Genomic DNA, 14,833 nt, shown 5'->3' on the forward strand with positions numbered 1-14,833 from the left:
CGACTCCGGAGAGTCCACCGGAACATGACTCGACTCCTGAGAGTCAGCCGGAACATGACTCGACTCCTGAGAGTCAGCCGGAACATGACTCGACTCCTGAGAGTCGAGAGCATCGGGCCTCGCCTCGACCTCCGGAACAGCATCGGGCCTCGCCTCGGCATCGGGCATCGCCTCGGTCTCCGGAACAGCATCGGGCATCGCCTCGATCACAGGAACAGCATTGGGCACCGCCTCGGCATCGGGCACCACCTCTGTCTCTGGAACAGCATCGGGCACCACCTCGGTCTCTGGAACAGCATCGGCCCCCGCCTCGGTCTCTGGAACTGCATCGGCCCCCGCCTCGGTCTCTGGAACTGCATCGGCCCCCGCCTCAACCTCTGGAACAGCATCGGCCCCCGCCTCGGTCTCTGGAACAACATGCCCCCGTGGTTGAGGCTGGAGTCCCCCAGAATGGAGCAGCAGACCACCCAGTGACTTGACTTGGCTCTGGAGGGTAATCGGTGACTGGTCCTGGCTCTGGAGGGTCCACAAATACCTGACTCGACTCCGGAGAGTCCACCGGAACATGACTCGACTCCTGAGAGTCAGCCGGAACATGACTCGACTCCTGAGAGTCGAGAGCATCGGGCCTCGCCTCGACCTCCGGAACAGCATCGGGCCTCGCTTCGACCTCCGGAACAGCATCGGGCCTCGCCTCGGCATCGGGCATCGCCTCGATCACAGGAACAGCATTGGGCACCGCCTCGGCATCGGGCACCACCTCTGTCTCTGGAACAGCATCGGGCACCACCTCGGTCTCTGGAACAGCATCGGCCCCCGCCTCGGTCTCTGGAACTGCATCGGCCCCCGCCTCGGTCTCTGGAACTGCATCGGCCCCCGCCTCAACCTCTGGAACAGCATCGGCCCCCGCCTCGGTCTCTGGAACTGCATCGGCCCCCGCCTCGGTCTCTGGAACTGCATCGGCCCCCGCCTCGACCTCTGGAACATCATTGAGCACCTCCTCGTCCTCCGGAACAGCATTGGGCACCGCCTCGGGGACGGCAGCGGTCCGCTCGGGAACGTCCTCCTAGACGGCAGCGGCCCGCTCGGGAACGTCCCCCTGGACGGCAGCGGCCCACTCGGGAACGTTCTCCAGGCTTTGAGGAATGGTAGAAGCCTGTCCCCTCTTCCTCCGCCCTCTACGATGGCGAGTCGGGGGTACCTTGACTGGTGACTCAGACGTTGAGTCGGCCATCTTGTGCTGTGGCTCTAAGCTGGCGACCATCTTGGTCTGTGGCTCTAAGCTGGCGGCCATCATGTGCTGTGGCGCTGGGCTGGCGGCCATCTTGTGCTGTGGCTCTAAGCTGGCGGCCATCTTGAGCTGTGGCGCTGGGCTGGCAGCCATCTTGAGCTGTGACGCTGGGTCGGCGACCATCTTTTGCTGAGGCGGTGGCTCAGCAGCCATCTTGTGCTGTGGTGTTGGTCTGGCGGCCATCTTGTCTGGAAACTCAAGACAAGGGGTTGTTGCATCCCACTGAGCACAATGGTGCAGGTAATCTGTAAACCCTCCATCTCCCATTGAGGCAACGGATCATCCAGACAGTCATTAAAATAATCCTTAAGGGCCGTCTCATTGTAGCCCATGCCCTCTGCCAGGGACCAGAACACCTGAGCCAGGGCACCCACTTCATTACCCTCTTGGCGGAGGGCGGTTAACCTCAGATATTTGGCTCGCCTCTCCGCCATCTTGGCTGGGGAACGGGAAAACGACATACCACTGGTTCTCTTGGTGACGGAGTCCTTCTGTCACGTTCAGCGTTGCAGGAATGAAGCGAGAGAACCATGTGCAGGTATGTATCTTTGATAAGGGTAATCCAAACGGGTAGTCAAGCAAAGCAGGGTCAAAACCAGAATATCCAAACAGAACATAAACAGGACACAAGGGCAGGGCAGGGCAGGGCAGGGCAGGGCAAGGCAAGGCAGGGCAGGGCAGGGCAGGGCAGGGCAAGGCAGGGCAAGGCAGGGCAAGGCAGGGCAAGGCAGGGCAAGAGTAGACGGACATGTAACGCTCTGACATCAAACAAGGACTCCGTAACAAAGACAGAAACAAACCAGGTATTTATAGACAGGTACAAACGATGAAAGTGAAAACAGCTGAAAACAATGAACAGTGACGATAAGGGGAAGTGAGACCTCTAGAGGACACCCAGGGATACACAGACCAGACATACTGTAACACTTTCATAATGCTCTCAAAACATTAGCACAAGCAAATTCAGTGTTATTCAAATGTCATTACTTGCTGCAGAATGTTTAGAGAACATTCAAAATTAATGTTGCCATAATGTTTGCAAAATGATAAAGAGGAATATTCCCTTAACATTTAAAAAAACTTTATGTTTCAAGTGCTCAATGAACATCCATAAATCATTTTTCATAACTTATTGGGAGGATTAGCAAAACTTTCTTGGAACGTATATTTGTTAGGCACTATCTTGAGCGAACAGGAACAGTATACTCTTCTATAATGTCAAGAGGTCGATAACTTTTAGATTTAAAATATAGAGTAGGAGATCAGTTTGCTTTGTAATACTGTTATGATGGGCTTTAAAAATTAAAATAAATGAGATCTGTATGTGATGTCTGTGTACATTTATGGAATACTGGAGTGCTTTGTGCGGTCGATTTATCTTTTTTTGTAGTGTATGTTGATGTGAGATGGCTGCAGTGAGCATCATGTTACAACAAACATTAGTGATAGTCTCCTAAGACTATAAGTTCCCGGACATTCATAAATAAACAGAACTCAATATAAGTTGTCCTTTTTTTAGGCATGTTCTGGAACTGCTTCGTCCACAGTAGGATTCCTCCTTATCTTCCAGCACAGTTAACTGTGAGGTCATTTAAAGCCCCCCATTGATCTTCTGCATTCCACACCTTTGTATGCTTCTCCTGCACTGCAGGATGATGGTTCCACAAACTCCTAAACTCTTTGGCCTTCCATCCTGATTATATTATTAAGTAAAATGGCACAATAGCTCTATATCAAAACACAATGAATGAATGCAGTTCTGTATTATAGTATAAAATTAGTAATCTTATGATGCTGCTTCTTAGATAGCTCACTGTTTTAACCATTGTAATTATTAACTGAAGACTGTAGTGTTTTATGTGACCTAGCTAGCATAACACAAAATGCAATGTTCTAATGTTGTGACATTGAATACCTACTCTGTCACTTTGAAAAAATCCATCAATTTAGAAAGCTCAATTAAATTAGTTCATTCACTCAGCATTAATGTCCTCTAAGAGACTTTCCCAGTAAATAGATTACGACTTTGAGCAGAAAGTATGAGTGAGATAAACTAAATCACTGTTCTAGTATTGTGATGTCTAGTGCACTGTCAAAATCTGCCAGATAGACTTTCTTTCTTTTGTGGTGCATAAAAAGAATGTGTTTTGATGAATATCTGGTAGGGGTAGGTGGCTAAAATGTGCTTTCACAAGATGGTGGTAAGGGCATAAAATTAGAAGTTGCAAGTTCTTATGCTATTTTCCACTAAAACACCAGAAGAAGAATCGCGCATTTCCTCCATATACTGGACTGGAGTGTGCAGGGCACCATAGACAGTAAAAGAAATGGACACAGCGACCCCATTGGAACTCAACTGAGACAATTGAAGCCCATTTTTAGCACTTCCGTTTCTGACGCGCAGACTCAAACGAAGCTTGACGACGTCAGCAACCTGTCTGACAGATTTAAATATTCTGGTAGCTGTGCGTACAAACTGCCATCGTTAATCTTGCAGAGACGGCGAGCTTGAGCGGGGAGTTCTTTGGCGTGAGTGAGCAGGAGTAAGTATTCTGATTAATTATTTTGTATAGTATTTTAAAATGTAACGCCAGTACGCCATATTAAGTTAATTGCCTGCGAGCTTCTCCTCCTGTCTGTACAGTAATGCGACAGAGAGTCGAGTGGTTCTGATGCAATCGATAGCCTATTTTTTACAAAAACTGTTTCTAAGGGGCCATAATGTAACATAGAAGGTAATGGAGCCCTTTATACATTGTCGTGTATCTTTAGAAATAAATAATGGACAAACGGAGTCTTTAAACGCCTCAGATGTAAAGTTATTCGCTGTCAAAGTGACGCCAAAATGACTGGGAGTCAATTGGAATGCTAACGCAAGTGAAGTTCTGCTTCAAGATGGCAGCACGCAGCCGACTTCAACTTCCGGTCGACTTCCTTGCCCCCTGCAGGGCACACAGGAGAACAATGATGGCCGCCATGATCTTATTGTCAAAATTGCTTAAATATCAGGTTATTGTTTTTTGTACCAAAACTGACAGGAGAACTTTGCTAAATGATTTTTACTCACCTTGTTAATGCTTTAAATGCTGATGCTTAATTGGGCAGTCTGTATAAAAACATACATTTTGTAACAAGTCATTGAATATGTTTATGTCAGTAGTAAAGGCACTAGTTAAAGGGGGGGGGGTTGTTAATCTTGAGTACCTATAGAGTAGTACTGCATCCTTCATAACTCCAAAAAGTCTTTAGTTTTATTATATTCATAAGAGAAAGATAGTCTGTACCGATTTTTCCCCAGAAAAACACGACCGGCTGGAGGCGTGACGTGTGGGCGGAGCTAAAGAATCACGAGCGCGAGTAGGCTTTTGCGTTGAGAGCGTTTGGAAGTTGTGACATTAACGTGAGGAAAAAAACCCATCATCCAAAACAAACCATGGCTAACAATCAGATTCAGCCATTTATTTATGATCCAGAATCAGATCCCGAGGCTGAAACTGAACGAGAGCAGCAGCAGCAACGACTCGCTCCGAGCGGGGCTCGAACCCGGGTCTCCGATGGGAGGTGGACGCACTAACAAGGAGGCAGAGACATTTTAAGCTATTTTACTCACCGCCTGCGGTTCCAACACACGATCGTGACCCTTTTTCGTTGGGATTGCATCATCCTTAAGAAATAAACGATACGCAAATCCGTCGTCAAACTGGGCCTTGTTTGTAAAACAAGCATCTTCGAAATGCAGGGAACAAACACAAACACTTGCACAACTCCGTTGATGCTCTGTAAAAATAAAATCCATCCACTGGTCCCTTAATCAATGCTGTTTTTTCTTTGGTAATCTGTGCAGGGTTGACTTGCCCTGGCAACCAAAAACACACTTCTTTTGTGACATTTCGCGACGCTCTCGCTCTGATCAGTGAACGTCTGTGCTCTCAGTGCTCTGCTATACGGGAGCGCGCGCTCTTCTGGGAGAAGTGCCTTAGGACCCATATAAAGAAATTCCGCTCCATCTAACGTCACACAGAGCCATACTCGAAAAAAACTTTCAGAAACTTGTGACAAACCGGAAACCATGCAAACCATGCTAAACATGGACAAAGTTTCAAAAATTAAGTTGTACGTTTGAAGGAGTATTTTTGTTCCCAAAATACTCCTTCAAACGTTCAACTTAATTTTTGAAACTTTGTCCATGTTTAGCATGGGAATCCAACTCTTTAACAGTGTAAAAAACTCAGTATGCATGAAATAGCATTTCACCCCCCATTTAAAATAATAAAATAATACACAAGTATGGTGATCAGAAATGCATTACCCCAAGACAGTGCTCTTGATCGAGAGAGGGGTTGTGTGTCCTCTCTAATATAATTTTATGTTTGAAGCGACTTATCTGATGTTTCATTGGTTGTGACATAAGATAAATACATGTGTTGTTCATCAGCTGCTGCATCAAGGCATTAGAGCCATTCTGTTTTTACATAATCACCACAAGTCTGATCATATGATAATGCAGTGGTTGCACTACAGCCGAGAGTCATTAGAAAGACTCTTTATCTAACATGTTCCCAGTATATCCCCCTTTTCGCCCCATTAATTGAGATCTGATGCTTTCAGCCAAGCTGTTATTGACCTTGCCTCAGGCCTGACTGAGGGTTAGACTGTTACAAAGACTGCCATTAATCCACAAGAAATCACTGTCAAAATACAGTGCATAATACATGTCTGTGTTTGCATATGCTGCATCTACAATTTTGGCAGCAAGTTAAGTAACCCAAGGTTAAGGGACTGAAATAAACTCTCAGACAGACAGAACTGGGATTGAGAATAAGAGCTGTGAACTATAAGCAGTTTTTATATTTTAATGAGAGATAGAGAGAGAAGACACACTGCTGTCTACTGACACAGAGAGGCTATTCAGGATCTGTAGTGGATCTTCTGACAGCTCAACTGGTAGTGGCTTTGTTCTGTTTTTCTCACAAGAGATGGTATGCTAGATCAGGAGTGTCATGCACCTACTCTCTCTCTCTCTCTCTCTCTCTCTTGCAGACCTTGCTTACTTTGTGCCAGTCCAGTGGTTTTCAAAAAAAAAACAACTGGTTTTATGTGGTCATTGTCATAAAGTAAAATATTATCTGGAATATATTTAATAAAAGTATATATTTTTATATGGGTATTAGAATAATGTTAGATATATAAACCTACTGTAGTAAAACTGAGCTCTGAAATGAGCTGAATCTGAAATGAAACGATGCTAAGTGAAACAATAATAATATCAAATATATACAACCCCGATTCCAAAAAAGTCAGAAACTGTATAAATTGTGAATAAAAACAGAATGCATGATGTGGAAGTTTCAAATTTCAACATTTTATTCAGAATACAACATAGATGACATATAAAATGTTTAAACTGAGAAAAATGTAACATTTTAAGGGAAAAATAAGTTGATTTTAAAAATTTTTTTTTAAGTCTTTTTATAACGGAGGAAAAGGAATGTTTTTCCATTCTTGTCTACAGGCTTCTAGTTGCTCAACTGTCTTAGGTCTTCTTTGTCGCATCTTCCTCTTTATGATGAGCCAAATGCTTTCTATGGGTGAAAGATCTGGAGTTCAGGCTGGCCATTTCAGTACCTGGATATTTCTTCTACACAGCCATGATGTTGCAGTTGATGCAGTATGTGGTCTGGTATTGTCATGTTGGAAAATGCAAGGTGTTACATGAAAGAGACGATGTCTGGATGGGAGCATATGTTTTTCTAGAACTTGGATATATCTTTCAGCATTGATGGTGCCTTTCCAGATGTGTAAGCTGCCCATGCCACATGCACTCATGCAACCCCATACCATCAGTGATGCAGGCTACTGAACTGAGCGCTGATAACAACTTGGGATGTCCTTGTCCTCTTTAGTACAGATGACACAGTGTACCAGTTTTCCAAAAAGAACTTCAAATTTTGATTCGTCTGACCACAGAACAGTTTTCCACTTTGCCACAGTCCATTATAAATTAGGTTTGGCCCGGAGAAAACGCCTGTGCTTCTGGATCATGTTTAGATATGGCTTCTCTTTTGACCTATAGAGTTTTAACCGGCAACCTCGAATGGCGCGGTGGATTGTGTTCACCGACAATGTTTTCTGGAAGTATTCCTGAGCCCATGTTGTGTCCTCAATTTTTCACCGCAGCATTGGGGGAATTGGTGATCCTCTGCCCATCTTGACTTCTGAGAAACACTGCCACTCTGAGAGGCTCTTTATATACCCAATAATGTTGCCAATTGACCTAATAAGTTACAAATTGTTCCTCCAGCTGTTCCTTATATGTACATTTAACTTTTCTGGCCTCTTATTGGTACCTGTCCCAACTTTTTTGTGTAGCTCTCATGAAATCCAAAATGAGACAATATTTGGCATGACATTTCAAAATGTCTCACTTTCAATATTTGATATGTTATCTATATTCTATTGTGAATAAAATATAAGTTTATGAAATTTGTAAATTATATTGTAAATTATCATTCCTTTTTTACTAACAATTTGTATAGTGTCCCACATTTTTGGAATCGGGTTTGTATTAAAATTATTGTTTTTTTTTTTTGTTTTTTTTTTTTGTCTTTGAAAGGATCTAATTAGTTTTGAGTGACTGATGACAGACATAATTTTCTGTTTAAAACAAGTATTTTAGACAAAACATTTTATCAATATGCAGTTACATTATCAAATCATTATAAAATATATTCATATATAATTAAAATAATTGCATATTGATAAAAATGTTTGTATAAAGAACTTTCCAAATGAGTCTTTTTTCCCACAGATAATTTGTTTTAAACAGAAAACTGTCATCAGCTATCACTCCAAGCTCAACAACTATTTTAAACACATTTTTTTATATTATTCTTGTTTCGTCCAGAATCCAGCATATTGTTTTCTCAAACATACGGTTCTCCGAAAGCTGAACCTGAAATAATAAAATGACTTCATGTATCACATAGAGTTGGTGCTGGTTAATGAAGAAGAGCTACAGAAACACTGCCAGTCTCTTCCCCTCCCCCATTTCCTCATGGGCCGCTCTGATTAGTCAGTGCCTGCCTTTGTCTGAGCTCTTTGTCTGACCTCAGGTATTGCACAAGACTTCATCAATTTGGTGACCTGAAATTTCTATAATGCTAATCAGCAAGTGCACCATAAACGGGTTATATTATGCAATGGTGTGATACTAATTACAAATCGACTTTCTTTTGTGTTTTCTGAAATACATGGGGCTTGGTGCACCACTTTAACACAACACTCACCCATCCAAACAGACAATGTACATCATCCATGAATACTGATAATGTCATAAAAGCCCACTTAAGTTCAAAGTGATCTTTCAGATTTTCTTTTCATTTCATTTATTTTCATTTGTAATCTGAATTACTATCATAAAGAAACAGCACTTGTTACAAATCATTTCCAGATAAGCATAAAGCAATATAACATTATATCACAATGATCAGCAACCTAGCATGAAATTGTCATTTAATAGATCTCCTTCTGCTGGAATCTGTCACCGGCACCTGATGCCATTCTCATACCAGCCACATGCCTCAGTCTAAAGCAAACACAAAGTCAAAGGCTATTTATAGCAGCATTTTGAATTGAGATCTGAAATATGCACAAAATACAGTTTGATTGTCTGAATACAGCTGGATATAAATCTAGGTAATGAGCTTCACTGCATACTCAAGTAATCAATTTGCCTGGGCCGTGGGATTAAAGCATAAAATTAAAGTAACCTGTTAGGTTAAACCTGGCTCAGAAATACAAAAGAATGTTTCCAGTCCTGAACATGTTCTCTTTAGTTTACACATGACAGTGGCTAATCTCTTCTTAAAGGAGTAATTCACCCCAAAAAATTACTCAGCCTCAGGGCAACCAATAAATGAATGAGTTTGTTTCTTCATTGGGATAAATTTGGAGAAATTTTGCATTATATCACTTGCTCACCAATGGATCCTTTGCAGTGAATGGGTGCCAAAATTTGTCTCTAGTGAGTCCAAACAGCCGATAAAAACATTACAATAATCCACAACCCAACTCCAGTCCATCAATTAACAAAAACTGCATGTTTGTAAAAATACATTTTCAACAAGTTTTCATTTTGATCAAACCATTTCTTTAATAACTGAATAAAAAAAAAAAATTTCAAGAGAGGCACCCATTTTCAGAGCCAATTCATGTATGCAGCTCTTATGATTGTAAGCATCTCTGTATTTGCGCAGGCAAGTCTGTCATCACAGACAGCACTAAATATTCTGTATTGACTTTGATCAGAAGCATGAACTACTTCTTGTCTGGCAATCTTTGGAACAAGAAACATTTGTTAAATATTAAAAAATTTCCGCTCTTTCATTTTACGTTTATAAAGATGATGGTTGTCACAGTTGTTTACAAGAAATCTTATTAATCCTGCCATATAAATTGTATTCACTTCAAAACTCACGATCTGAGCAATGCCACTTAAACTGCATCTTTAAGGCTTCTAAACTTTCGCAGTCCACTCAACCAGAGATGAATGTCCTCCTCAGTCCTACGGATTGCTTTTATGACAGAGCACTTTGAATATAAAGCCATGGATCAGACAGAATAGAGTTTGAGACACATTATTTTATCCCCAGAAGAACCACTTGACTCCATTTCAGTTGAAAATGTTTATAGGACATACATTTTCAAGGACAGTTGCACTTAAATTTGGGCCTATATCAAAGTACTTTTGAGTTCAGACTTGTAGTTTGGGGATCCAAGTCATTTTAAAACATCCATGCCATGTCCCAAACTCCCAAAGACCCCAGCAAAAGTAAAAAAAAAATAATAAAAAAAATAAATAAATTTGGTTAGGCGCAAAATTATTTTGTACACCATGAGTTCAGTTTTTCATTGTTCAAACCTATACCTTTCTCTGTCCTTGCAGCCCTGGCTGATAGAAAGCTAACTTAAATGAGAGAGGTCACAGCACAGTGCCTACAGCAAGAGCAGCTGTAACACATTCACACGGACACACCTCCCTCAGCCTGTGACTCCTAATAGAGTCCTAATAGAGACTCATAGGAGCTCACTTGAATATCATTAATCTCATTGTAAGGGTCAAACCACCAGAGACAGTGGCTCTCATTATTGATACTGACAGAATGTCAGGGTGTGGACCCCATCTAACATATCATTCATAACCATTACCAAATACTGATTTGATATTTGAGAGTTGTTAATTAGCATATGCAATTTTTCATGCATTAATTAGCATTAAATATGCTACTCATATTGTTTTATGTTTTTTTTTTTTTTTATGAATAGGCTACATTTAAAATAACTGGTGAAACGTTCAAAATGACACAAATAAAATAAGCTTATGTGAAAATTTGCTTACAATATAACAATGAAGGTGAAGAAACCCTTCCTATGACGGAGTCCTATGCCATTATAGGCGGCTCTCGCGCTCTCACACGGGTGTGTCTAGTAGGCGGGGTGTCTATGTCAAGCCCCGCCTCCAGCCGTCAAACCCAAATGAGCCGGTGGCCTCTGTGTGGTTTCTCTACACAAAGATAGACAAGCGCACGCCGCGTGAGACGAGCCGGACCGCTGCTGGATACACACGAGCTTCTTCAAAATCACAGAAGAGACATCCACCCCTCATAGCGGTATCCGAATCAGTTTTTCAAGAAAACTTTAAGCTTATTCAAAGGAATTACTGTCTGGATGGTGCGATGGGGACTTCAGCTGGGTGTTGGAGAGCATACGCGTGAATGAAGAGCATCTCTACAGAGTCAGTGGTACCCAGAGCACCAAACACTGGACAGGACCTAAATACAGATGGATACTTTTTTTATCGAGGTGGGTGGAAAACTTGAACACTTCACTGGAACCGTCTCTCCCTGCTTCCTTTGTGATAGTGCTGCCTTTAAAATAATGTTTCTGAGCTTACTTCAAGTTTTGATCACTTTGCCATATTTAACTGTCATGAACTAAAACCTTTTAAACCCGACTAATACGTAGAAAAGTATTTTAATAATTATATATATATATATATATATATATATATATATATATATATATATATATATATATATATATATATATATATATATACATACACGTGAAATATAAATACATTTTGTATTTTGTTGTACAGTCCTCTGCTAAATAACTGTAACTATAAAAACATGGTCTATAAAGTGTAAACAGTACTTGTTGTGGTTCATTATTAGGTGGTAAATCTGTTAGGATTTTCTGTCACTTCAGGTGAGAAATAAAGGGGAGTCCCTCTCACATTCATTACCAGTTCAAAGGTTATTTAACACCAGATCACTGCCTTTGAAGATCACTAGCGCTTGCAGAAAAGCGGTGAACAAAATACCATCTTGATCCAGAGTAAATTGATCATAAATGCCCCAGCGAGGAACCCCCAGGATGTGTTTAATGTCTCCCTGTCTGCTTTGCTCTTCAGTCTCTGTCAGCATGAGAACAAACCTGCTGGCAATGAAAGCTCAGACCTCACACACAGCACACTGACCCACTGCAGCAGTATTAACTAGATATTACTGTACAGATTTTGGATTGCCTTAAAATCCAAAATCTTCCAATATTTCAAATCACTAAATAGTAGATAGCACTGCATGTGTTGCTCTTTCCAAACTTTGGTGGTCTATGTTTTGAAGAGTCTAATTAAAGAATAGTTATTTGTGCCTCATTTAATAAGCAGCTATTTTCTACACAACCCTTTTACTTTATCAGACAGACTCAAATACTACGTTGTATTGTGAGATATGAAGCCACATATAAAGTCAGGCTTTCATCGCAGAGCTTAAATGGGAAGAGTAATTAAACATCTGTCTGGGTTGGATGGAGGACAGAAAGGGTCTGAGACACATCTAAGATTAAGAGCTTGGACCCAGATGCGTGGATCCAGCCAGAATGAAGTAGCAATGCAAACATTCCATGATTATTTATAGTCCTGGGCCGCTGTCGGGAGGAAGTTCCCATTCATAGGCCAGTGTGGCTTTAATTAATCTGAAACATTGAAAGCATTTTAATTCAGATCTAAATCAGAGTTATTGAGGCATGAGTTAAAAGTATGATTTGGAATTATTAAAACAATGTGTCTGATAATCAGGATGGATTTTACTGAGCTGTGACCTACACTTCTTGTGTTCTTCACATTGCTTGTATGATTTATAATTCAGGGTTACACTAACATTCCCGCTGTTATGCTTCACTGATAGGTCGTAACCTTGCCTTTCCATCGAAATCCACTGTTGGGACAAGGCGTAATGATATTGCCAAATCCCTAACTTTCCCTCCAGGCGGTGTTCTCCCTGAGACAAACCCTCCTCCTTCCTCTGCCAGTTGCTGAGTCACTAGATTATTGAATACTCAGACTGTGTCATTTTGATCATCCTGCTGGAGCTTACCTGCCCATGGCTACTGATCCTTATGACTAAGTTTGGTTGATCCCAGACAGACTAGTTGGTTTATACACCCAAAGAGAGATTTATGAAGCATATAGGCTTGTCGTTCCGTTCAGCTCTCCCACCTAGTCTCATCTAGACTTTACAGTGAGAGTTAACCCTGTGTTCCTAGAACAGTATATATAGGGTGTTTTAGAAACCTAAATTATAAACATTTAGAAAGCCATTCAAAATGTATTAAAATGAAATTTGCGTATTTGGATAATTGAACTGTTCAGAGTGTTGTGTTCACTGTTGATGAATGCATATGTAGTAACTAAAACTAGTCATTCTTCAGTAATGCATGAAATAGATGATTACACAGCCAAAATGTTTAACTGGAAAAGTGCTGTTTCATTCAGTGCTGTCAGCCTGTCATTTCATTAGAAACTGATTTTTTTTTGCCTATATTGTAACTATTTCAAATTATTTATTTTATAAATTGAAAATATAGTGCCTTATATCCGAATAATTCATAGTTGCATCAGATAAAAGTATACTCAAGTATACAAAAAAAAAAAAAAAAAAAACGAAAAAACCTACATACTATTCAAAATTTTGGAAACATTGTTTTGGGCAATTAACACTCCTTCAGGCTCACCTTAAAATGACTGAAACATTACTAATAAAATTTTGTAATGCATGTTTGAGTAGTGTTTGGATGTTCTTTCTTACACAAGTTTTTTCGGTAACACGTTACTTAAATCCTTTGAGTATAATCCATTATAAAGGGTTATTAAAGGGTATAATACATGATAATTATTCATAATGTGCTTCTTTGAAATCAAGTCTTGCAATTACTGTACATGTTAATTTACTCTGGCACTAATGCCCATCCATAGCATGCAGGGATGTTTATGTTTCTCGTTCACATACTGACCAGAGGAATGCAGGTCATTCCTCAAACAGCACATGCGTCCATTCATTAACAGAACCACAAATACATTTCCGGCTCAGTCCAGTGTCAGCTATGTTAAAAATACCCACTTCGATGTAGTGATCATGTCGCCTGGAACAACAGCTGACTTGCTTTAAAAAAGGAATTCCTACTTTTAAAGCGTCTGTCTCCCATCCAACACCGGATTCCTTTTCCAGATACATTCCTGTCCTGAGGATCTCAGTCTCTTTAATCCTGACCCGGGATTCCAAGCCATGCCTCTTGGTCACCCCATAGCTCTTAGATTTGAAGTTCCTCTGGTTTGGGTTTCACACTATTCTTCTCAGTGTGGCTTTGACTTCCTCACACAACCTAAACTGAAATCAAAGCTTTTCCTCTTTGCTCTGTTGGGCGTAGAACAAGACAAGAAGTACAGAATTACAAAACAATAAAATATATTTTTTTGTGTGTGTTCCTGTTCCCTGCAGTGTCTATTTTGTTTGTCATACTTTACATGGGTACATATCTTCTTCAGGAGAATCCATATATAGAGAACGTTTTTTGGTGTTTGCATGTTTATTCTCAATAAAGCTGTTTTAGGTTCCAGGCACCCAGTTGCATTGCTGTAATCTCTTGTGAAATGATCAGTCATAGGATTGACTGTAGGAGTCAATTATGGATTGTCCTCTCACACGTGCAGGAGTTATATCAGTTCAAACCGGATTGCTAGTTGAGTTGGGCTACATGTATACAGCAGCCATCCCACAAGGTCATGTTAATCCTTTTCACTGTGGCCTGAACTTTAGCAAGGCTCACAGCTTCTCAGGACTGACTTATTTATTAAAGCTTGCCTGTCATTTACAGTTTTTGTGTGTGGATATTGACAGGATTAATTCTTTGTGTCCAGTTTTTGTTGGATGATTTAACACTTTAACACTGTTAAAGAGTTGGATTCCCATGCTAAACATGGACAAAGTTTCAAAAATTAAGTTGTATGTTTGAAGGAGTATTTCTGTTCCAAAAATACTCCTTCAGGTTTGTCACAAGTTTCGGAAAGTTTTTTTAGAGTATGGCTCTGTGTGACGTTAGATGGAGCGGAATTTCCTTATATGGGTCCTAAGGCACTTCTGCCGGAAGAGCGCGTGCTCCCGTATAGCACAGAACTGAGAGGCTGAGCACAGACAATCACTG

At 40.9% G+C, this 14,833-nt stretch overlaps 1 protein-coding gene across 1 annotated transcript in view; it reads left to right on the plus strand.

Annotated features, from left to right (window-relative positions):
* The first annotated feature begins 10,855 nt into the window (after positions 1 to 10,855).
* The window catches only part of LOC128019648 (unconventional myosin-X), a 65,035-nt gene continuing 61,057 nt past the window's right edge, over positions 10,856 to 14,833 (plus strand). Inside the window, exon 1 of the mRNA XM_052605744.1 lies at positions 10,856 to 11,152. Coding sequence (XP_052461704.1) covers positions 11,132 to 11,152 — 21 coding nt within the window. The 5' untranslated portion in view covers positions 10,856 to 11,131. The remainder of the gene's footprint in view (positions 11,153 to 14,833) is intronic.

This window comes from Carassius gibelio, chromosome A9 (genome assembly GCF_023724105.1).
Source record: "Carassius gibelio isolate Cgi1373 ecotype wild population from Czech Republic chromosome A9, carGib1.2-hapl.c, whole genome shotgun sequence".
In the NCBI taxonomy this organism is placed as follows: Eukaryota; Metazoa; Chordata; class Actinopteri; order Cypriniformes; family Cyprinidae; genus Carassius; species Carassius gibelio.